This window comes from Protopterus annectens, chromosome 5.part0, assembly GCF_019279795.1.
Source record: "Protopterus annectens isolate FY-2018-M chromosome 5.part0, PAN1.0, whole genome shotgun sequence".
NCBI lineage: Eukaryota > Metazoa > Chordata > Ceratodontiformes > Protopteridae > Protopterus > Protopterus annectens.
In genome coordinates this window covers 662,351,343-662,377,474 of record NC_056735.1, presented here as the reverse complement: position 1 = coordinate 662,377,474, position 26,132 = coordinate 662,351,343, and the positions used below count along the sequence as shown (strand labels likewise).

Genomic DNA, 26,132 nt, shown 5'->3' with positions numbered 1-26,132 from the left:
GACTGGACTCACCCCTGGTGTCACTTGATCACAGTTAAACAGTCTTTGAACTGGCTTGGTAAGGCTAGTGTGAGTTTGAGTATAAAAAACTGAAATGTATTACCACCATCACAATTATTACTATTATTTATTTGATCAGAGTCAAACATCAGAGATGTCTACAGTCAATAGCATGACTATACTATATGGGTACTGGTATTGAAGCAGTCTGTAAATGAAAGTAACTGACACCAAATTTTGCTTTATCACAATTAAGCAATCATTGACTTGGCAAAATATAGCCCTGCCTAATTCCAGTTAGCCCTACCCTTTCACTTGTTTCCTGCAGCTTCCCCCATGCTTTGAAGTTACCAACTTCCACTGTCTGTATTTCAGGAAGAGCGAAACCAATCACCTCAAGTGTTCCCTCTGTGAAATTCACTGTAATAGTTCTAATAATCAGCTAGTGCCACATTGTAGTACATTTGTGGAATAACCTTCCCAAGCAGCTTAAATAAAAACAACAACAACAACAACAAACTCAGTAAATAACAACTTAACAAACATATAAGACTGAGTCAAAGTAATGTGGCGGTTGCAACTCCAGTCAGAAAATTAAAAAAAATCCACTTTGTAGGCACTTCGTAAAACAACCCCTTTATTACCAGTGTTAGCACTTTCATAGTAACAGTACTGCTTCCTCAGACATTACATAATGATAATTCACTTAAAACTTATCTGTATATATATATATATATATATATATATATATATATATATATATACACACACACACACACAAATCACTAATCAAGGTGTAATCAATCATAAAACATCAAATTAAACACATAAATTAATTAAAATATCAATAGCATCAAAGAGACATAAACTCCAATACACCTACAAAACCTTCCCTATATAAAAAAATATAATGAAAAGTACATGTACAGGTGATGTGCTGTGGTGACCCCTAACCAGGAAAAGCTGAAAGAAGAAGAAGACATGTACATATGTATTCACCTCTACACATTACTTTGACTCAGTCTTATGTGTTTGTTGGATATATATGTTCTAAAGAGTGAGTCATTTGTCATCCTTGCTGCCTTTATTGTAACAACTTAAACAACACTTCCAGGACTATTTGATCTGCTCCTGTTTTACTCCAGGTTAACTCACAAACTACCCAACCGAACATATAGCCTAATAGTCCTAATACCTCAGCCAGACTATTTGCCATATTACTTCATCTACCATACCATATAATCTGTCTCTAACAGTTAAAGTAAGCTGGATCTGCACTATAGAAAATTATTCACCCTTCATTCAGCAGGACCTACATAACATAATATATCTGTTATATTGTGCTCTGACAAACATTTGTTAAGGTCTTCCATCTAAATATAAAGTTAACAATACACTCCTCTTCTTCTTCTCCTGACCAGTTATTCTAATTTCATTCACTGCCTCCAACTCCTACCTATTTTGTACCTCTCCACTAGTTATTGACCTCCATCCTTTAGTACTATATTAACCACTACCTTCTACTCACTGTCTATTTGCACACAGCAATCTGCCATAATTACACATTTCTACCCACATCTACCTTGTACAACTGTATAATTCACTCCATAACAATAACTAGCAACCTTCCGCCTTTGACAGTCCTATTCTATCCTGAGTTTTTTGTCTATACACTGAAACATATGTGTTGACAATTTGCTGAAAATCCCAAATTGTTGAGAAACTGAACTGAACATACTATAATGTAGCATGTGTACTACAAATAAATGTGTTAAAACTTTCCTGAAAAACCAAAGATAATGAGAACCTACACTGTAACATTTTGTATTTTACTGTAACATACTGTACTTTTTCTGACCTAATGCGTTCTGTCTTATGCAATCCAAACAAATGTGTAATTTCCTGATTGTCCAAATATATTAAAAATTTCTTAAATACTATAAAATGTGTACTGTTTAAACAAATTGCTTTGCTTCAAGACTTTTGTAATTTTGGCACTCACTTTCCTAATTACATGTATTTTAATTACTCTCTATATATGCATTTCCCTGTATTCATTACAAGAGCTTATTTAAACAATTTTCTCTTAGTTTGTGATTGATTGTGCAGAAGCCTAGTAAGAGAAGTTTTTATTTGAATTTATATTTTATTTTTTACCACTGTTTTTCACTCTTAGTAGGAAGAAAATGATATCTGGTAGACAAGATGATTTAATTTGATTTATATTTTGCTTAATCTTTAATTTTCACTGTTTGCTATTAGAAAAGGATAGGTCATAGACGGGTAAACTCTAGCCATCCCATGGGGCCTAGTCAGCTAAGAATTTACACAGACTGCAGAGAGGAAAAAACAGAGCTTATTTAAACAATTATGTCTTGGTTTCGGATTTATTGACGTTTACTGTTAAAAAGATGCGTGCCTGCAAGTGATACTGAACAAAAGCTACTGTGAGGATTCCCATACAATGTAAAGGAATTCCAGTTATATGACTTTCAAAACTTGTATGTTCAGAGCATCAACTTCATTGTACTTAATTTAACATTAGCTGTATAATGTTACTGTGATTTTTTTCATAGAAGTTGGTTTAAATTTTCTTTGAATTCTGTGGTAACTGATTTTGATTATTCTTTTATTTTAGACGTCTTTATTCATTTGCAACTGAATATGATGGATTTCTTATATAAGTATTCCATTAATGATTTGCTAAAGGACAAGTATCTTGTACAGTGTTCTAAATGCTATGTATATTTAAATGCAACACCTGATAATACTGGTGGGCTGTATTCCTTGTGTCAAAAGTTGGATAATTTGCTTACCATTATTAGCAGAAAATCTTGACTTACTGATAACTGCACTTGTACAATTTGCACAGCTTGGGCAACTGTTGTTACATATATTAATGACTAGACTGATTAGATAAATAATGTAAATCAAAAGTAAATAGAACACATTTAGGAAAGGAAGTGTCTATTATTTGTAAAGATCACTCAACCCATATTGAGAAAGATAATACCACTGAAAACTTTAGAATTTGGGATACAAGTATTCAGCAATTTGAGGATTCAGAGAATATGAAAGAAAATAAAAAAGAAAGAAAGGAAAAAGTTCACAACAAATAACATGGAAGGAAAATAAAATGATAAATGTCTTTAAAGTAACGAGAATACATACTAAAAAGTACACTGCTTTGTTATGTAACATGCAGATTACAGGGACTGATAACATCATTTTTCCAAAAGTGAAGGTAGAAAAAGAGGTAAGGGGCAGGTGAAAATGAAGAAATTAAAATTCAGCATGGAATGATCAAAGAACATTACTGTAAGAAAAAAAGAGGAGAACGACATTGACAACATGGCTCAAGATCTGGCCAGAAAAGATATTCTTGTAATTGGAGATTCAATTATTAGAGGATCCAATACTTACATTTGCAGCAAAGATAATGAGCATCAAACAATGTTATGCTTGTTAGGAATGAAAATAGAGGACATGAAACATGCCTTAATGTAAGGAACTATTGTTTACAACATTTTTACATATTTACAAATGTTTACAAATGTACACATAAATAGATGTAGAACATTATTAACACATATTCATAACTTCCTTTACAAACTAAATTTTCATCATTATTAGACCCCCCCACTCCATTTTCCATAACCGCCATCTGATTTTACTTAATATTATTGCTAAAATCCATTTAATGTTAAACATAATTGAATTTCTATCATTCCATATAACCTATATAACATAAAATAACTTTTTATATATTATTTTAACATATTCTTTACTTCTGCTCTTATAATATCCATATTTAATCATATCCATGTTTATTTTATCCACTTCTTTTATATCACAAAAAAACTTTATATATGTTTTCCATAACTTTTTTACTCTTTTACATTTCAAAAGCACATATTTTATAGTTTTTTTATTGACAATGTAAACATATTCTATAACATTTCTTTTAATATGGCATATTTCCTTTTACTGGCAATAGCTCTGTTACCAATATTCAGAAAAAATATTGATATTCTAACTTATGATTGCACCATTTGCTTATCTTTATAGCTTTAATCTTTTTCATCTGTTAACTTTTTCCCCATGGTTTTACATAATGTCTTATCATTACATTCTTATACTATACTTGTCTATCTTTTTCTGTATCATCAATTTTTTTATTTTCCACAAAAATAGTTTCTTGATAACATTTTATTTCTTCATTTATACACTATTTTTCTCATTTACTCTTTTTTACCATACCCCAAAATTTATCATACTTATATTTATACAATTTTACTACTAATCTCTCATTTTTCATTTATCCACATTAACAATGTGCAAATTTAACAAAGCAGCATACCACTTTGTTAACTAACCCTAAACCTCCTTCCTATTTATTTACATATAATATTTCTCTTTTTACTGGTTTTAATCTAGGACCACATATAAATGAAAAAAAAAATATCTGCAATAATTCATTTTCAAATACTGCTGGCAACACAAACACACTTGCTAAGTATGCTATTTTCCCATCAGTAATGAATTTATCAAATACACCTTTTTTCTGAATGATACTTTATATGTTCTTCAGAAAAGACAGGTCTGTTTTATTTCTTCTATTGTTTTTTTTCCCCATTGAATTATACTTGCATCTTTATTCCTAAATGTTATACCCAAGGCAGAAATTTCATCCAATGCAAACGATATAGTCCCTATCTTTACTACATCACCTAAACCTTTACTTTTTTCTTTATTTAAAGCAATCCCTATCACCTCTAGACACTTATCTGTACACATTATTGCTTCTTTTATCCAGATTTTGTTTTTTTTGCAATTATTAAAATGTCATCTGCATATGTTAACAGAACTGAAATTCATAACCCTTCCTTCATTTTATGATTTATTTCACAAACTGTCACATTTATAACTAATGCAAAGAGTATACAACTCATTGGACATCCCAGTCTTACACCACTCTTCATATGTTCCTCTTGGCTTAACCAGCCATTCACAAGTATTTTACTTTATTATTATTATTATTATACCCTGGCATGCATAATTTCATAACTTTCTCGCTTATATTCTTTCATTTTTACCCATATTATTTCATATCCAATTGCATCAAATGCCTTATTACAGTCTCCTATCATGATTTTTGCTTCTTCTTTTCTATTCATAATATCATCCACAATTTCTCTATCATTAATAATTCTTGACAACCCTTCCCCTTTACACTATATATACTATCTTCCATAACATTTTCACTTTAGTTTCAAATCTCTTTTCTATTATTTTCATAAGCATCGTATAATCATTATTATTCAATACTACCAGTCTCCAGTTTTTTAATTGTCTTCTATTTTCCTTATTCCATATGAATTTAAGTCTTCCGCTACATAATTGTTTATACATAAAACCTTCAGTTAACCATTCATTCAAAATATTTTTTTTGTCAGTCCTTTAAATTTTCTTACATTGCATACTCTATTCCATCTGGTCCTGCAGCTGACTCTATATTTACTTGTCTTAATACTTTATGTAGCTCATTTAAAGAAATCTCCTTTTCCAACTCTTTATTCTCCTTTTCTGTTAACTTTTTTTACTTGCCATGTTTTTCACTACTTTTTTTAAACATTTTGTATACATATTGTACTATACTATTCATAATCTTTTCCTGAGTTCTATTTCTCCTTTAACATTTTTTTATGTCTCTCATTACACTCCATTTTTTTCCTGAGTAATATTTCTCCTTTTATATTTTTTTATTTTTTTCATTACACTCCATTTCCCTTTATTAGTCTGCTTAAATAACTCAATACTTCTTTTTTCCTTGTAAAAATGTCTTTGCTTATATAAAAATTATTGTACTTTTCTTTGATTTCTTTCATATAATTATTTTCCTTTGTCAAAGTACTTTCTATCATTATGTTCTAAATCTGCCAAGGCATTTTTATATGTTCTTTTATATTTTTCTTTTTCTACTTTTCTCACATCACATTACCAATGAAACAGCATTTTTTTATATTTTTTCTTAAATATCAACCACCATTCAGAACAATTTTTATAAAACGTTCTGATACTAATATGATCTTTTCATAACTGTTTTACTAATTTCTTTCCTTATTAATCCCATGCTTTTTCGTTCATTTTTATTCATTTACCTAATTATATCTATTCCTTATTTTCTTGTATCTTTACCCATATTCCAAGATAATTGGAACATCCTGTTTGAACTATCACCCCTTCTCCTATAACTAAACCTTCTGATACTATAAAATAATCTATTTCAGCTCTATATATACCCCTTTTGTAAGTCCATGATTTTTTTGTCCCAACGTTTTAACTTACCACAGCTTATAACTTCTAACATTTTTCTTATATCATTTCCTTTCTTTTTATGCTTGCCTCTTACATCATAATTATCACTACATATTCTAAAATCTAATGAAACAAACGTTCACCTATTTACAATTATAATCATATAATGTAATAATTGTATATTGTTTTTTTTTTCATTTTAAATCTACAATAGTTAATCTTCCAATTAAAGTTGCATTTAATATTGTTACTGTATTTCTACAGAATATGGCTATTCCAGAACATCTCTTATTTCCCAAATTCCAGATTATCTTTCTTTCTCATAGTTTCTCTGCTTATAGTCATTCTACATTTGTTAAAAATTTTGTGTTTTGTAATATAATTACATCTACATCACACATATTACACCAATATCCTTATTATTCTTACTATATTCTTAATATTATTCACATTTTCATGGTGTCATATGTTCATAGCTAGTTACTAGGCTAGCTTTCTTAACAGATTGTTCTAAGCCTAGCTAATTTCCCTCCCAAAGGTAAGAATCAAACACTGTACCTTGTGACTGTGAGTCAAATACCTTAACCAGTATATCAGCCCTCAATCATTAACTGCATCAAAGGTCCTTCCTTCCTACAAAAAAACAAAACAAAACACAACAAAACAAACAAAAAAACATGTTTTGAGTTGTCTCCTGTATTTTACAACACAGCTATTCTCCACCACATTTATCATGCTTAGTATATGTATAACTTTACTCTTCCTATTTTTAACACAATATTACAGTCCCAGCCACCAGTCTGTAAAATCCTTTGTCATAAATGTTTCCAGTGTCCAGTACTTCTTTACACAAAGTTTTAAAATGTTGTTTCCTTTCTACCTGTACTTGAAATTATACATGTATTTTCTTTTTGTTTCCTTGTTAAATGCTTTTATCACATAATGAGCCCATGGGTTACAGTAAAACAGTTTCATATATAATGTCACACTGTGTCTCTTTATTAATAAGAATAAAAGCTTTTACCTTTTGTGCTTTTTACACCCAAATGAGCTATTAAATTGTCCCACACTTCATACCTGTCTATTTTTTGTCTTCTTTACTTTGAATCCTTACCACATACTTCTGTTTTTAATTTTCTTCCGCCTTCTTTTCTGCTACTCCCCTTCTGCCTTATTTTACTTTTTCTGCATACATTTTCTTTTCTGTCTCACCACTATTCTCCAGGTTTGCCCCTGCATCCTCCTTTTGTATTTTCTTCATAATGTACCCCAGGACACATCTTCTTCATTTTCTGGCTCACTCTACATCATCCCACAGCCTTTCTGATTGGAGGGTTGTAATTACACATCCATCATTTGCTGACTCATCTCCATCAGACAGATGTCTTTTAAACATCTCCTCAGAATTCTGCACACATTGTCATGTCTTGATATTTGCTTTCTTCTTCATTTCTCTCACCTCTCCATCATCTACTTCTCTATCCAGCTGCTTCCCTGTTTCTCTGGACTGCCTCTGTGCCTGGAATGGAACAGGAAGTGTTCCTGCAAAATGGGTCCAACTCACAACAATGACAAGCAGAGAAAGTTCCCTGGTGCCCTGGCCAAATTTCCCCTAATGGTATAAATACCACTTTGAATCTCCCATGAAAAGAGGTCACTAGCTTATTGAGACTTACCTGGTCAACAAATGATAAAATAAAAATAGAAACAAAAAAATGTTTCATAAATCACATAAAGAAAGGAGATCAGGTCACCATGAATAAAAGACTTTTTGACTAGATACCTACATGAAAAATGTTCCATTTTAACAAAGGGAAATATGCAGAGTATTTGAGTCTGATTTTATGCACAAGTGTTCAGGCAAGATGGCATGTACTTGTCAAGATCAGGGAAGAACATTTTTTGCAGCAGATATTTTGCAATATTTGACAAACACAAGGCAGGATTTTTGCCAAGTAGAAAATTAACAGTTCACAGACAGCAACATTTGATGCATCTCTGATGGTTGGTAAGGCTGGGAGCATTAATAATAACATTTTTTTTTTATTAGAAGATTCGCTACATTCCCACAAGATAGATGTTATTGTTTGTGAAACGATTAAAGAACAAAGTCTGGAAACCAGCTCTGTCAGGGTAAAAATGTTTTTACTGTAACAGACACTCTAACAAAAAAATCAGGTGTAACTGTCATGATAGTTATGAGACCCATGATTATTACATGTTCAATAATAACACCAATAATAATAGACTGTGTAACTGCAGAAATAAAGGCAACCCTGGAACATATAACAATTGTTGGAGTGTATTAACCACCAAATTCAAGTGCTGATAACCTAGATGAATTCGTACACTTCTTGCATGAAACACAGGAGGGAAGAATAATAGTGGCTGGGGACTTAAATTTACCAGACACAGACTGGAATAATTTCGATTCAACAACATTAGTAAGGAAATTATTCACAACATATGCTCAGGAACAACAATTACTTCAGACTGTAAAAAAGCCTACCAGGGAATGAAACATACTAGACACTATTTATGCTCCTGAAGAAATGACTGTTACTTCATGTTATGTTTTACAGCTGGTAATGTGCAGTGATTATGGAGTTATACAAAATTTAATTTGTTGCTAGATAATTATGAAAAGCTGAAATCTAAAAAAATGCACAGAAGGTTAATGACAGATTATATGGAAGCAAAACAGATACTATGTAAAACTAATTGCTGTAGTGTGTTCAGTGGAAGAATAATGCCGAAGGAATGTAGAAAATCTTGAAAGAAAAATTACTTGAATGCAAAAAAATTTAAAAAAAGTTTAACATCAGGATCTAGGCACACAACATCAGATGAGAGACAAAAAATATAAAACATGGAAAAGAGGTAGAACTACAACTTTGAAAAAATAAACAAGCTGGATAGACAAGTCAAACATAGTGTGAGACAATATCAATATAAATGTGAAGAAAATGTATATAAAGATATCGAGCATAATAGGAAACCATTTTATAGATACATAAGATGTGGAAGGAATAAAGACATACAAATTGATAAACTGGTGTAGATTCTAACATTTATTCTCTGAGGCAACAGATTATAGATATATTTTGCAGAATCTCATGCAAACCTATTTGGCTCCAAGAATAGGGTGATAAATTGTCCTTGTGACATCCAGGTACCCTTAGATACTGAAATCAAATTAGATTGTATTGAAAAAGAACTATGCACAATGGATCTGAACAAAGGCCAGGGAGAAGACATCATTAATAGAAATGACCTAAGAACACTTTAGCAAGAACTTATGGTACAATTATATCTATTATTTACAAGGTCATATAAATATGGGGCAATTACTCAAGACTGGAGACATGCACTTGTTAAACCTGTCCTTAAGGAAAAGGGGAGTTGACAAACCCAGAGCCATGCAGAGCCTTAACTTTACTTTCATGTTATGGAAAAATAATGGAGAAGATAATATTGGACAAAGTCATAATCAGCATGCATATGGTTGAAAATAGGTCTATTACTACCTGTAACATGCTGTTGCTTAATGATATAATCACAGATGTGAATGAAAACTTGTGTTGTGATGTAATTTATATAGATTTAACTTCAGCATTTGACAAGATCATACACAAAACACTGGTCAATAAATGAGATCAACTAGGTATTGATGTACTCTTGGTAAGATGGACAGCTGCATGGCTTATAAATATGACATGGCAAGTATCATACAGTGGATGGACAGGTAACATTTGAGGTTACAGTCAGGGTATACCACAAGGCTCTGAGCTAGGCCCATAATTGTTTAAATTGTATCTTTCAGATCTCCTTTTCATCTGAGATGTTCTACAGTCTGTATTCAGATGACTTGAAATTGGATAAACTGATTGATTACATGTGTTATAGATGGGCCATGTCTGCAAAAGAACTATATTAAATTTCCATTTGTGCACAGGAGAATACTATGCTGATAAATACATCAAATACTAAGCATATGAGATTTGGGAAACAGACATTGAAAGGTGAATATGTAATACAGTACAGAGAGATTGAAATTATGGATTAATTTATGGACCAGGGTACAGGGGTAGATCCAGCTCTGAGTTTTTCTAATCATATCAACCAATTGGTTAATGATACTTATAGAATTATAGGTTGTATAAATAGATTTATAAAATGTAGGAAATCAGAAGTGATAAAGTCATTGTTTGTTAGTTACATACTTGAATATGGAATAACAATATGGAAACCTTATAAGAAAACTAGCATGAGTAAACTCGAAAGAGTAAAGCGGAAACATACTACTGGCATCTATGGATGTGAAAATGTAAGTTATAATGAAAGACTAAAAAATCTGAATTATACAGTGTCTCATATAGATATTTAAGAGAAGACCTTATTTGGGTACATAAGGCATTTACAGACAATTATATCTGGGAATATTTGTGGTTATCAAAAAGGAGTAGAGAATCATCAGACAACTTATGTAGAAGACTCTATCAGAATGAGAAGTGCACTAATTGGTTCACTGAGAGAGCAGCTGATGAATAGAATAGACTACCAAATTACATTAAAGCAAGCACTAGTTTAGATATTTTTAAGAACAGCCTGGGCACTTATTATGGGAACAACTGTTTTGGTATATTGGCAGGCTAGAAGGGCATAAATTCCTGTGCTTGAAATATTTGTATGCATGTATGCATGTCTGTATGTATATGTACTCCCATGTGTAAGGAGATTTTCTTTCCAGGCCTCCACTGAAAATTAGGTCAGTCCAGTATCCAGTTGAACTAACCTGGTAAAGAAATGCTAATATATAAATAAACAAACACATGTTTTGCTACGTCAATAATATCAGTTGAGTTCTTTTTTGTTGCCATTCATCTCACAATGATAGCGCATCTGATTTTTGTCAGCAGTATTTACATGACAATCAAAATCAATCCTGTTTTATATCTGAGAAAAAGTGATATTTGCGCTCATTTTATATGTTATGGCATAATATGCTTTTTAAGTTACTTGTCATTTTTACATCAAAGCTATAACTCTTGTGTATATTTAAGTTGAATACAGAACTTGTCAGTGGAATTATGACTGGTCCTCCCAATTTAGGCTATATGCAGTAAAATATTTTATGATGATACAGTTGATCATAGCTGTTTATGCAGACAACCACTTCCTAGGTGCATTTTAGTGAGGTGATAACATATTCAGAGAAGCTTGCTGCAATGGCTTCTACTTTATTATATTTGTGCATAATTATGTTAGCAGGATTTAAATAAGTAGTGGGTGTTAGGCAAAACATGGTAGTGAATGCACTTGGATAAGACAAACACAGCAAAAAATTGATCTCTGTCTTGAAGGCAGACTGTATTAATATTAACATTTTTCTAATATTAAAAAATTAATATCTCATGAAAAGTACTTTTTGTCTTAAGAAGCCAAGCTGCCAGGATATTTATTCAGTAGTTAACTGGGTTAAATTAACTGGTCATTGTGAACCCTTTTTAATCATAACCTGGGCCATATCTCAGAATCACCTTTATTCATAACTTCCCTGTCTCAGACAAAATAAGTTATTCTACTTATTCTAAAACTAAACTCCTTCTGCTAAGCATTATAAAAATAGAAGAAGAATCACACAGTTGTAGTCACACCGTTCCAAAGGGTGGCACCATAGAAAAAGTTGACAAATACAAATACCTTGGCCTGTGGATACAGTCTTCCTTTTAATTCTAAACTTGCAAATAACCTGCACATCTCAAACTAAAATAAAAACTCCAAGACAACTCAATCATTATATCCATAAGAGTGGTGGAAAATTGTTTTTAAATGCATACATTTTCATAATTTTAAAGTTTACACCATCCATCATATGCAGCTCTTCAAACAACATAATAAAATTACAGACATGCCCAAACATTACATGTTATCTATAGTCCTCTTTACAGAAAGGTGAATACCACTGCACATCACTTTTAGAAAACCTCATCCTAACCATTAGCCAAAAGTCCTAATATATTTTGGTTCATTAATCTATAGACACTTCCACCTCAGTCACTACTTCTCTCTCACTCACTTACAGCCAAACTTACCCCCCAAAACCCAATTTAGATACTATACTTTGATGCAGTATTCTAGTTCACAGCAGTAACTCCCCATCTTCACCATTTAACTACTGTATTAAACTCCTTTGTTGTTGCTACCTGGACCCTCTCAAAATCCTTACTAGGATGTAAATCTACATGGTTATCCTTCAAATATAACTCCATACATCATCTCCTTAGCAACATTGCATATGTTTCTAATTCTACTGCATAGTACTTCTAACTTACTTTTCTTGCTGTCATAGAAGGCCTATATCTGAAATACAAAACAAAGAGCCTAGTTTCATTCTTGCCTTAGCACTTTTACAAAGACTACAGTTTTTTAGCCCATCTACTAAAATTAGTGTTCTCTGACTTGCTGAGTCATGTTGTTGACTAATATATCTACACTGGTTCTCATAACTCGAGCCTCAATTTTTTTTTGTTCTTGAGGGATTGCAACACTTAAAACAGCATCTCTACTCTAAGCCATGCATATGCATCTCCTTCTCTACCCCCTGCATTTCATTATTTTAATTATTTTAATTATTATATTTATATATAACCATTCGCTGACATTGATATTGATCAAGAAATTAAAAACATATTTTTTTTCACTGTATTGTACTGGTATAGAACATGGCTTGGAAAATAGACCATTATGGTCTGAGATGAATAAAGAAAAATATGATTCATAACCTTCGTTCATGAACAGCAAGGCCTAGTGATGAGGTAGTTTAGCTGAATTTCATAGGAAGCATCCTTCTTTATATTTTTGGTCACTTTAGTATTATGAGCATTATAGAAATCAAGATGGCTTCCAAGCACAAAAGCTAGCTTAGAGAATAGTCTAACCTTGAAGAAGTAGACTAGTTATGCGTACCTATGACATCATAGCTGAAGAAGAGGCTTCAGTCCCAAGCTATTAATATATCCACATAATTTCTGAATTTCTACCCTCTTAGGCACCAGAGGGAAACAGGCTGACAGATGAACAATGGCTTTCTGTCATGGCTGTGAGCCGTGGGAACCACACTGGGCTTATAAGCCCATACAAAAGTTAAATTAAATAGGAATGATCCCTGTGTCTTTTTCCTGGTCATGTGTTTCCCTTAATTACTGAAAAATATAAGGCAGAAGTACATTTTATGCACAGATTTTTGCCATAAATAAATGTCCTGTATTCTTACAACTCAACTTTAGGAACAGTCACGGTAAGCAGTAATGCATCTACTTGTGATGTAATTTTCAATGGAAAAGTACTGCTACTATTCATATGTTGCAGACACTGTTACCACTTCCGTTAGTAGTCTGCAAACATCAATGTACTCAAGTCAGAAGATACACAAAGACAAGCTATGTATGTACAATTGTGTTTGGACTGACACATTAATGTTACCATTAAAAGCAGATCTCTACCCATGGATAGTGTGACCCACTGGAATCTAGGACACTGGCTTTATTAATATCTTACCCAAACTTGAGTATGCAGTCATCTGCAAGAATTACAGATTTCAGATACAATTACAGCTTAAAAATTCATGATTTCGCAACAGAACACAAGTTTACCACAAAGACACTTGTGTTCACCAAGTGAAAGAATTCCCCAAAACACCAAAAGTGCAAATCACTAAATCTGATAAAGTAATTTAGCTGCGTGTAAACTCTCACATACAATAGAACAACCTGATAATATGCAATACTGGATTATGTGTTGGGTTTAACCTTGTAAACTCACTGCTGTATAATATTATAACCTCCGTATCTGACACATAAGTAGATAAGTGCAAGTCAGTGAAATGGATTTAGTGACCTGCACCTTTGGTTACTGTCAGTTTGTTCATAAAACTGTTGGCAAGGATATGCCATTTAGATTAATGTAATATGAGATTCACTATTTCACTTTATATATTTCTCACAGAAATACTGGCAGTTTTGAGGTATAAATGTACAGAAAGGAACACCCAAGAGTGATAATACTGTATTAGATAATGTAAGACAGGCTCTTGTTGATGAAGTATTACTTAATGGTCTTTCAATATAGGAGAATAGCAGGAAGAGCTCTATGGTATGAATAAACCATTTTAGTCGATTTATATAAACTTATCTTACAGATGAAACATAGAAGTATGTATTTGTCATACACAGTTAAAATGAACATGAAAAGATTTATACATACAGCAAAAGAGCTCATCACTTTCATCATAGCAGTCATCTCTTCCATCACACTGCTGGGATTGTGGAATGCACAAACCAGTCAAGCAGGAGAAATAGCCATCAGGACATACTAGGAAGAAAAGGACATTTGCAAATATTAAAGGCTGAACTCTTTATACCAGTATTGACTCCAGCGAAATTAATAGCACACAGACAACTATAATAGTGAAATAACGAGAATAAATTCAGACAGATAACTCAGATGGGAATAAAATGCACAAATCAATAATTTCATCTAAGCATATTATTATAGTGCATGTAATGGCCACTAACTTTTTCCTGCTTTCTCTCTGTTGCATTTTTTTGCAGGCTAGATGTCATGCAAACAAACATTACCAGTGAAAGACTGTGAAGAAATATATACATTTATTTATTTATTGACCAATAAATTCTAAATGGATAGAGCATACCTTTCAACACGGGCCCATGAATAAATACATCACAGACTTATGGTACGCAACAACAGTGCAAACATATTTTACATAACTCATAAGCAAGGATACCAGATAGCATAAGAATTTTAACACAACCAGGCATAATATGTACTAAATTATTTAATTAATATGCACAAATATAGAATATTTATACTAATAGAATTCTATGTTCTACACTAGTCTTAGAAGCATAACTATTACTTAGATTCACAGAATATATATATATATATATATATATATATATATATATATATATATATATATATATAAAACTCTCCTCTGATTTTCCATATTTCCTGGAAAAATGCTAGTAAATGCTGAATCTGGATTTTCTTTCCAGAGCACTTATTTACTATAACCTACATTTCTTTTGATATTTGTTACTTATAATAATGTCAGCTTATTTTATTGAGTGTTCTGTGCACAGAATATGGTTCCCTTTTATCATATATATCTAGATGCAATATCAAATTATAATGAAATAATGGTAAAGACCAGATATTACATTTTCAAATTATGGGTATAATTCTCGGACTTTATCTCATAAAAATGGAATTTCATTATTTTTTGAGAACCATAAATCAGTTCCCTGTGTGCAAGCTAAATATATTAGTAGTCACACAGAAGCCAAAACAGTTTATATAACAATGGAAAGGGATCACATTACCACTATTCTATGACTGCATTCAATTTCTGTGTGAGCTGTCATTTAGAGGCTAATTTGAATTCTTGTTTAGCACAGATCTTCATGACCAGATTTAGAGTTTATTCCACATTTTTTATTCAATGTTTGAAAGTGCTGAGTCACTATAATAGACTTTTGAGTGCGTTTTGATTACATGTAATGACTCATACTGGAGCTGCAGAATGAAATATGTAGAGTATCTTAACAAAAGCATAGTTATGTGACAGCATGACTCGTGTGACTGGGGGTAAGGACATTTGTTAAGCAAATATTTGCGCTTGCAGCATTCCGTTTTTGTTTGCACAAATACTGGTCACTTAATTTGTGTTCTCTGATTGCTCCAGTTTGAATGTCCTTTGTATCTTGTGAAGAGTAACTTGCCAAAAAATTGTTTTTCATTTTTGCACAGACTCTATCTTCTAAAATTAGTTTCTGCCCGATGACAAGCCCCCTAGCTCGTAGAATGCAAACAATGTGCTTTTTTTGAGTTACATGTATATTACTCAAAGATCAGTTTTTAGGAAAATTATCTTTCATTCTTGGCTTGAGAAGATGATGATAGATAGAGGAGGAGAAATAGAATGAAGAAACCTCTATCTGCTTTGAAATTGTAGGGAAACTGTAGGGGAATCTGCTGGAAAATTAGAATTCCTAGAGCCAATGATTTCAGTTGTAGCTCATTGTGAGCAGCCTCAGTGAGAAAACTTGGAAAGTCGGGTATGTCTTGATCCTATTTCACCCTGTGCATCTGATTATACATGTGGGATTAAATTTGTGGGAAGAGAACCATTTTATGGATCCGATCTGGCAATTCTACCTAGTGCTCCAAACCTCAAGCTCCTTCAAAACTCCTATAATGATCTGTCCCTGACCCTAACTCAGATATCATTTACTGCTTTCTGAAATGGATATGATCCTCATTGTTCAACTGTATTCCACTTATTTTCAATGTTATATGCATATTTTGCTATTTTCCTTAGCTTATATCAATAACTTCTATATTTTACCTCTGATTCATCAAAAAACATACTTTCATCCTTTGTTTACCTTAGTTCCTTCACCTGCGATGGATATGAAGGCCTTGTTGCTGTTTTATTGTCTCTCTGTGTATTTATTGAAATTATCTGTTTTTTTTTTTATTTTCCTTGCAGTTTAGCATTGCATCTCCCAAAATGTTAAATGTTAATACTTTTTGTGTCTACCTTCAATATTTTGTGTTACTTGTTTATATTGTTGTGTGAGCTGTTAGGGTAGTCACATATTGTGAGATGGTTACAATTCCACCTTCTAATTGGTAGATACTTTTTGTCTTTAAGAAATAGACAAGGACTTCAGAAAGTGTGGCAAGTGTGGCCACAAGATTCTACTCAGTGATACCCAGGATCTCTGTGTAATGTGACCGGGGCTGGAACACCAGTCTGTGGTCCCCATTTCCTATTAGAGAGGAAAAATAAGTTAATCATGAGGGGTCTTACTCCAAAAAGACCAGCGAGGTGAAAGGAAAGGATAATGGTATCGAAAAATAAGAAACATAAAAAGAAAAAGACAAGGAAGTCAAATAAAGACAGGTCAATGAACCGGGTGCCTCCTCATCACCAAACGTTTCCTAGCTAGGTGCACAGTATCCACCCTCAGTAGCAGCTTTGATGTGCCCTTTTTAACCCATGTCAGGACTCTCCCACTTGGATCTGATAGCCATTCCAGACAAGTCAATGAATTAGACATTGAAAAGACACTCTTCTGACAAAAACCACGTATGCTTTCCATCCACCTTCAGCATATTCCATTAGATATAAAAGTAACATACTGTTTGAGTCCATGTCCAAATATTTGTCTTTAAATTGTGAATTACTTGAGTCTTTACATGTACTGATATCTTATTCAGTGTATATAAACTGAAGCCCATGAGTTACATATACTGGAAATGTGTTTATAAAAGTAATGAAAACAGACAATCTGCTTTGTAATCTCTGTTAAAGTAAGCCAATATACTTGGAAAAATGCATGTGTGTATAATGGCATAATTAAGTGAAGTTGAGCCATACAGGTGGAAAATGGTTGTAAAAATGCAAACTACAGTCACCGTGAGCAGACTGTGATCAGTAGTATGTGTGGAACGTGAGTTAAATATGCACTATACTGGGAATGTGTGAGAGGATGATTGACATATTTGTAGAATAATACAGCTAATTTGCATATCTGCAGAGTATTTGATTATGCTGTTATACCACAAATAAAACAATTTGAATTAGACAGGGAAGTCTCTGAACTGAATTAGAAATTTAACAGAATTTTAGAAAAAAATGTGTCTGCTCTATCAGCACCATGGTAAATGCAGAAGTATGGCATGCAGTGCACTGAAACTAAGACTGTTTAGCAAACTGCTCTGATTAGTTTCAAGGCTTACTTGGTTTGAAGTGAAATGCTGCATTAATGTATCACCAGGTACCATATGTAAGCAGGATATTCACTATGCAGAATATCTATAGTCTGACAAAGAAGACAGCTTGAGAATACACAGGTGTAATTGCTAACAAACTACAGAATGGGTAACAGCATGGTACCAGTTGTGAAACAAGACATGTTAGAATTTGTATAGACCCACAATAACTTAATAAATGTATTCTGAGGAAACATTATCCATTAAAGACAGTAGATGAAGGAGCTGATGTTATGCTGAATACAAAATGCTTTTTCCATGTTGAACAAAAATCATGGATTTTGTTAAATCAAACTAGATAAAACTTATTCTAAACTCTATACTAATGGTTACCATTTGGCATTTCCCTGACTCTGGAGGGTTTTCTATCAGTAATAGCAGATACGATTGAAGAAGAAGAATTAGTTGTAGATATAATGCCATTCCTGTGTGATCTTACACTGACTTACGCTATTAAACAGACTAAGGTGACAGGGTTTGACGCTGTCCAAAACAAAGTATCAAGACTGGTGTTGAATTTCTGAAGTATATAGGTCAATCCTCTTCCTCCTAATGAGCTTCAACCAGACGCAGTAAATTTGTGCAAACGCACAAACACCAACAGGCAAACACTTGCTAATGCAATTCTTAAGGATAGAACATTTCCTAAGTTTTATCTCACTTGTCACATATAACTTACCGCAAAGAAAGCCACTCGAACAGGAAACATTCTGGAGCTGGACAAAAAGAGAAAAACTAAGAAAAGATCTACTTAAGAGACTAACAATTACGTACATGCTTAAATATTTTGATGCAACATTACCTATGATACTTTAAAGGGATGCGAGGCAGAAACCACTAGGGACAGTACAACATAAGAGGACAGATTGACTGCTTATACATTGTCAGCACTGACAAAATCACAAATGAGATATACAGATTATGAAAGAAATGCTGGCCATAGTCTTTGTGTGTCAGAAATATCATGATTATGTGTTGGAAGATATATCAAAGTAGAGAAAAATCATGAGACTTTGTAAAGCATTTTTAAAAAAAATCACTCCTTAAAGCACCCATGTGGCTGCAAATAGTAATGTCAATATTTTAGAAATATGTGAACATACAGTACAAACAAGAAAGACTGATATATATCATTGACATGAAAAGTATGGTTTATGGTATAGAAATTCTGTGGGTTATGGCACAAATTCCAGTAATTTCTGGAAAGAAATGAAGGCATTTAGCAGAGAAGATATATCAACACAACTGTTAAGAAAAGCTGTTGAGCTGATGTGCCCAGATAATGGGAAGCATCCACATCTACTAATTCAACCACAACTGTACCTTCAGAGAGGAACTGTTTCTTATGATAGGATTATTTTTTTAAAGTGGGAAAGTCATAATTTCATCATACCTAAGACTTTTTGAAAATCTGTGGGTCTCAGCTTTGAATAACTAATTGCAAGGAAATGGATAGGGATATCACATGTTGGCTTAATATGAGAACATATGCTGAACAACTATTCACTGTGTGGCATGTACAGAAAACAAAACCAGGAAAAGGAATTTACACCTCTTACAATTCTGAGATTACATTAGCTAAAAGCAGGAGATAATAGGTTTCAACATAATGATCTTAACTTTCTGCTGGCATTTGTTAGGGAAAGGATTTTTTATTAATGTAATGTATAGGCCCCCCTGCACCACCTTACTTGTGTGTTAACCCTATCCTTACCACTGCCTCTAACTCAAACCCTACACAATGCTTTGCTAAACACTCTTTCCCTAAGAGTACCACTATGCAGACAGTTTCTGTTTGCAATTACATTTCTTTTTTTCTTGTAAAAATTGCAAAAGGATAATATTTGGTTTACTTTCCTGATGTGCTTTTTGTAATGTGCATTTTCATTCAGCTATGGAATTCATCTTGCTGCATCATTGTAATGTGTTTTGATGTAAGTGCTTTTTGGCTGTGTGTGTGTGTGTGTGTGTGTGTGTGTGTGTGTGTGTGTGTGTGTGTGTGTGTGTGTGTGTGTGTGTGTGTGTGTTTTATGAGGCTGGTCAATCATGGCTAAGATCAATCTCTATATTGTCGAACCACTTTGGTCAAAAATGCAGATGGTCAACAGCTGTGTGATAAAAGCTAAGTGCCCCATCCCTGGGGATCATGCAATCTTGGAACTGATATATGTAATTAGTGGGGGGGGGGGGGTGGCTGGGCTACAGGAGCACTTGACCCCCTGCAAAAACACTATTTGTTTTAATGCATGTTCTGAGGAGTAACTTTGGAGCATGTACAGAATGTGTTGATGGTTTGCAATTCAACGTTACTTTGTTGCTGTTAAGCACATAGATATAAAACTGAATTGACTATTATTACTAATTTTTATATATATATATATATATATATATATATATATATATATATATATATATATATATATATATATCTGTGTGTGTGTGTGTGTGCGTGTGCATATGTAGTTGGTAAGTAGAACGTATTCAATTCATAAGGCACTGAGCCTGTTTAAGGACTGAATCATGAAATGGCAAAACTTGCCACTTGCAAGAAATGTGTTTCTAGTGGTGGGTACTAGTACAATATTGTTAGCAACTGTTTGACTTCTCTCAGATGCACATTCCTGTTAAATGTGTATGTACATACAAACAGTTATGTAGTTATGTTTTCATTCAGTAATTTATAGACGAATATAATTTATGTGCCATGTTTTTTTAAATGTGTAACAGTACCTTTTTTACATTTCTTCTGTGTTTTTCTACACCTTCTGGAGTTGGACAGCACTTATTGGTTGTTTTAAATCACATGATTACTTAAAGGGGTGAGGTACAGCAATTGCTACATGTTGAAGAAGGTCCAGTTTGGGCTAAAACCAGTACTTTTGCATAGACTATGATCCTGTTAAACGCTTGTAGGACTCATTGTTTTGTGTTAAACATTTGCACTACCATCATGTCTTTATCTCATCTTTAAATTTCTAAGTTCATATCTGTGTAATGTGTGTTACAGAACATGAGTCAGGAAACAGCAAGAGACAAGAAACTCTTTCTATGGATTTTTAGCCTTTATATAAACCTAAAACATTCCATTACTGAAAATAATGTATTTTCATCATGACTACATCACTTAATATTTTAGATTTTTTTTAACTGCATATCTTAAACAGTAGTTTGAAAACTAGCATTATAGAACCATATTACCACTTATAAAATAGTATTCATTTTAATTATCACTTTTTGTCATGGATTTTTCTGCCCCCACCCCTTGTTACAATAACTGTATATGTACCTCTTCTATTATTTTATATGGAACAAACTTAAATGTTGTAGGTGTATGTTTAAAGATGAACTGAATCCCAGAGTCTGACAGATTCATAGTGAAGTCTGCTTGTTTTTACCAGCTAAAATATGATACTTTATCATCTCGCATTATCAGTTGGAGTTTGCCCTTCTTGTGGTGTATCTTTAAATAGTGAAAGGCTGGAAGTAGAATCACCTCTAAATGTGAACTTGTGTACTCAGTACCTCTCCATGTGTCATCCTAACTGTAAACCAACATGCTTCTTCCACTGCAGATCTGACATAGTGCCAGAGATAAAATACCTGTTTCACTTTGGCTCTTGCCAGGTGGAAATTTACTTTAGTTTATTTTTTTTACTTTACTGTTTTTGTTTTCAGTGAGCTTTTGTTTTTGTTGTACTATTTATTAACTGATGTTTCTCAGTACTTTACCAGTACAGAGATCAGAACAAGTCTTGGACATATAAATGTTTTCTACAGGCCTCAATGCTCTTTTCCATGAGGACAATCAAAAATATGAGAAAAATCCCCATGATTAATTTATTCACAGAAACCTGTAGGGATACATACTCATATCAAATCATGATATTACCCAATGAGAATATCACAATATATTTATGTTAAGTTTAAGGTTCATACTGTAGAAATTATACAAATCATAGAAAGTTCAAGGCTACTGAGTGTTGTGACTATTTCACCTTGCCATTTGCCACCTTTGTCAAGCCCAGGTTGCATTTATAAATATCCATCCAATAATTCAGGTCCCATTTGAAGGAAGACAGTGCATCACACTGCTACACGTGCAGGTGGAGTATATTCTAGAGTTGGGGGAGATGAGTAATAAGTCTGTCTCTCAACCTTATTTTAATGATCTGCTGAAGCAATTTAGATCCCCTGTTCTGGTATTTGTGGGACTGTTTGATTTGTAACAGTACAACAGATTCTGACTACTGGGTCCCTGTTTGCTTGGAAGACAAGCATAGGTCTCCTCTGAGTAACCTATAAGACACAGAAAAAAGGCAGTGTCTAGTGAAGTACTTCCCAAAGAGGACATTGTATTTTATAACTGGCCAGATGAATGCTGAATACAAGGATAAAATAACACCTTTAAATCTGGAAGATATTCTCTTGGTGATAAACTGCAATGTACTGGAAGGTAGAAATGTATGTGTTGGGACACTAGTCATTAGGGACACTTTTCATGTGAATGACTGGGATTGTATTACAATCAGGTGATTGTGTGTGTTTGTGTGCGCATGTGTTTTCGGGTAGGGGGCGGAGGGCACTAATCACCAGGGGCACTTTACATTCAATGCAGTGGAGCTCTAGCAGGGCCTGTATGTGCATCTGTGGATTGGGGGGTTATGCAATGCATAGTACTATTGGGTTGGGGAGACTATGGACACTTATTCACTTTCATCAATGTCTACATTCAATGCAATGTGGTTCTGGCAATGTGTGTGTGTGTGTGTGTGTGTGTGTGTGTGTGTGTGTGTGTGTGTGTGTGTGTGTGTGTGTGTGTGTGTGTGTGCATGTGTTTGTTGGGACACTAGATATCAGGGACACTTGTCATTCTCTAAATGGAGCTCTTGAATATCTATCTATCTATCTATCTATATATATATATATATATATATATGTATAGCTCTCTCTCTATATATATATATATATATATAGAGAGAGAGAGAGAGAGAGGGATGTATATAGATATAGATATACATATAGATATACTGTGCTGCAAGTTGACTGTGTATATGAAGAATTGTATTGCATTCAAATGTGTGTGTAGGGGTGGTGGTGGGACACTAGACACCAGGGATCTCTTGCATATCACATTTTATTTATTCATTTTGCTACAAGCTGACTGTGAATGAGCCAAGTTGTATTAAAAACAGATCTGTGTGTGTGTGTGTGTGTGTGTGTGTGTGTGTGTGTGTGTGTGTGTGTGTGTGTGTGTGTGTGTGTGTGTGTGTGTGTGTCTGTGTGTGAGGGGTTGTGGTACTAGACACTGGGGACACTGTACATTCAATGCAGTAGAGCCCTGGCAGCGTCTGTGTGTGGGAGTGGGGAGACCAGGGACACTTTTTCATTCCCTTCAATGTCTAGGGAGGGGTGCTTTGCCTAGATATGTCAACTACAGGCCTTTTTGATATGCTTTCATCCTACATATGCTGCATGTCACAGTTTGCAAAGGAAAAGTATTGATTTCTCCATTAGGCTTGCAGTTTGTATACCTGCACTGTACATCTGTTATGTGTACTGTTACCAGATTGCATGTTTATGCCAGATGTGTTGCTGCATTATATTTTTCAGTATCTTTTAGCTATACATCTATCCTACATTTACTGTATGTCAGAGTACTAGTCAGTCCCCAGGCTCAGATCCTGCTGTCTGGGTGTGTTGAGGATATCTGTGTCCAGGCTCAGGTCTTGCTATATTGAGGGAAGGCATCTATATCCAGGCTCAGGTCTTGCTGTTTGGCTTTAGATGTTTCTGTCCAAGCTAAGGTCTTGCTGTTTGGGAGGAGATAGCTGTAGCATATGTTAATAATTATATTAATAACTTCAACCATAAGGTGCCACAACCCTGGTTTCTTTTCTTATTTTCAGTATTTCAGGCCAGCAGCCATCAAAGAACACCGATTTCTAGTTTTAGCTGGCTTTTGACATTTGTATATCAAGGCAGTTAATTGTTTGATATTCCCATTATTATTTTCAAGGGAATCCTGAGTGTATCAGGAAGAAAAAACAACTGTATATGGTACCTTCCTGTATTATGTGTGCATATTACTGTAAGGGTATACTCATTCCTCTCAGCTGTCCAGATTTTTGCCTAATATTTTTGGCCTGTTCCTCATAATGTGCATCTGTTTGTCTCTGTGTCTTAGTCTGTCTAGGTAGCCTGCATTAAGTGTTAGTGTTTTGTGTGAATGACTAGAATAGAAAAAGAAAAGCAAATGACAGATTATACTCTCTTTCCCCGTTTGAAATACATATCATTATATTTGACATTAATACAAAACAAGTTTATGCCAAGTATGACCTCTGTAACAAGATTTAGGAAGTCTTGTTTTTTAATTTCTGAATCAAGGATATAACTGATACTCTGTAATGTAAGCCGCAGAAAGAATTTTTACATTTTTACTCACCCCAACAACAACGCAGGAGGGTCCTTTCCAGCTTTTATTTCCTACCTTGATTGTATAACATTATAATGGTTTTATAATGGCTCTGCTGCACACAACTGGAGAACTTTTATCAGGTTGTGACTAGCATCAACTCTCTAATAAAAGTGCTAAATGTGGTTGCAGAGGTGCCAATGATCTTGTTTTTCTCAACCTCACTGCCCAAAAAGTTAGTTCTGACAATTTAGAATTCCAGACCTCATGTTAAGCTAATATTCCTTCTGTTGAATGTGTGAAAAAAATACTGGTTGGTAAGATCAGGCTATGCTGTTTTACATGTGTGTGTGTGTGTGTGTGTGTGTGTGTGTGTGTGTGTGTGTGTGTGTGTGAACCGTGGTGAACTTTGCCCGCTCTTCAGTTTAGTGTGATCTTGGATTTGGTATATTTAAGTAGAGGGGTGTGGGGGCGAAGACCCCCACATGGGGGCATGTGGTTTCGAAGACTTCCACTTTGGTGGGTTTACTTTTGCTTTGTTTAGGTTTATTCCCATGGTGGCCAAGTGGTTCCTTTCACAGGGAATGGAATTCAGCAGTCCATGTGTTCAGTGTAATGCAGCTTTGGAGGAATGGGATCGAGTAAGTAACTTTAATTTAAATGTAGTTTTGTTCAAAGAAAGTAGACCCATTGATATATATATATATATATACACACACACACACACACACACACACACACACACACACACACACACACACACACACACACACACACACATCCACACACACACATCCACAACTCCCTTTTTTGCACATAAGGTCAGGTTGTCACTTCAACCATACCTCTCAACCTCTTACAGGAAGAAATCAGGACAAAGGCCCCAAAATAGGGACAATTTTTAAATACTGCTCTTAGAAACTTAGAAAGTTGATAAAGTAATAGGTTTTTCATTAGCATGAATTTTCTGAAGGGTACAAAGTTTAAAACTCAAATGTCTGTCAGTATTTTTTAACTTTAGCCATTAATGATTTGCCACTAATTTGCCAGAAAACCACAATTTTATGAAAAATGGACCAAAAATATGAGGCAAAAATCTGAACATTCTGCAAAAATCTGTACAGTTGAGAGGTATGTAGACAATCATCTAGAGCCAAGGTTTCCACCACTGGGTGACTAGTCCTGCTGTGGTAGTTCTTCCACACTACACACTCACACTTATGCCCAGTTTAGAGTGTCCAATCCACCTACTGCATATCTTTAGAGTGTAGAAAGAAACAGAAATAACCATAGAAAACCCACATGAACACTGAGAGGACATGTAGACTTCACACAAAAGGCATCCAGCCTAGAACTGAATCAGAGAACCTCTTACTGTTAGGTGACAATGCAATCCGCTGTGCCACTCTGCCACCTGGATATATATATATAAACTGTTTGTGTACATTTATGTTTGTATATGTGTGTGTGTGTGTGTGTGTGTGTGTGTGTGTGTGTGTGTGTGTGTGTGTGTGTGTGTGTGTGTGTGTGTGTGTTT

At 33.9% G+C, this 26,132-nt stretch overlaps 1 protein-coding gene across 1 annotated transcript in view; it reads right to left on the bottom strand.

Moving 5' to 3' along the window:
* Positions 1-26,132, bottom strand: part of TMPRSS7 (transmembrane serine protease 7) — a 616,461-nt gene that overhangs the window by 129,011 nt on the left and 461,318 nt on the right. Inside the window, exon 12 of the mRNA XM_044072510.1 lies at positions 14,584-14,691. Coding sequence (XP_043928445.1) covers positions 14,584-14,691 — 108 coding nt within the window. The remainder of the gene's footprint in view (positions 1-14,583; positions 14,692-26,132) is intronic.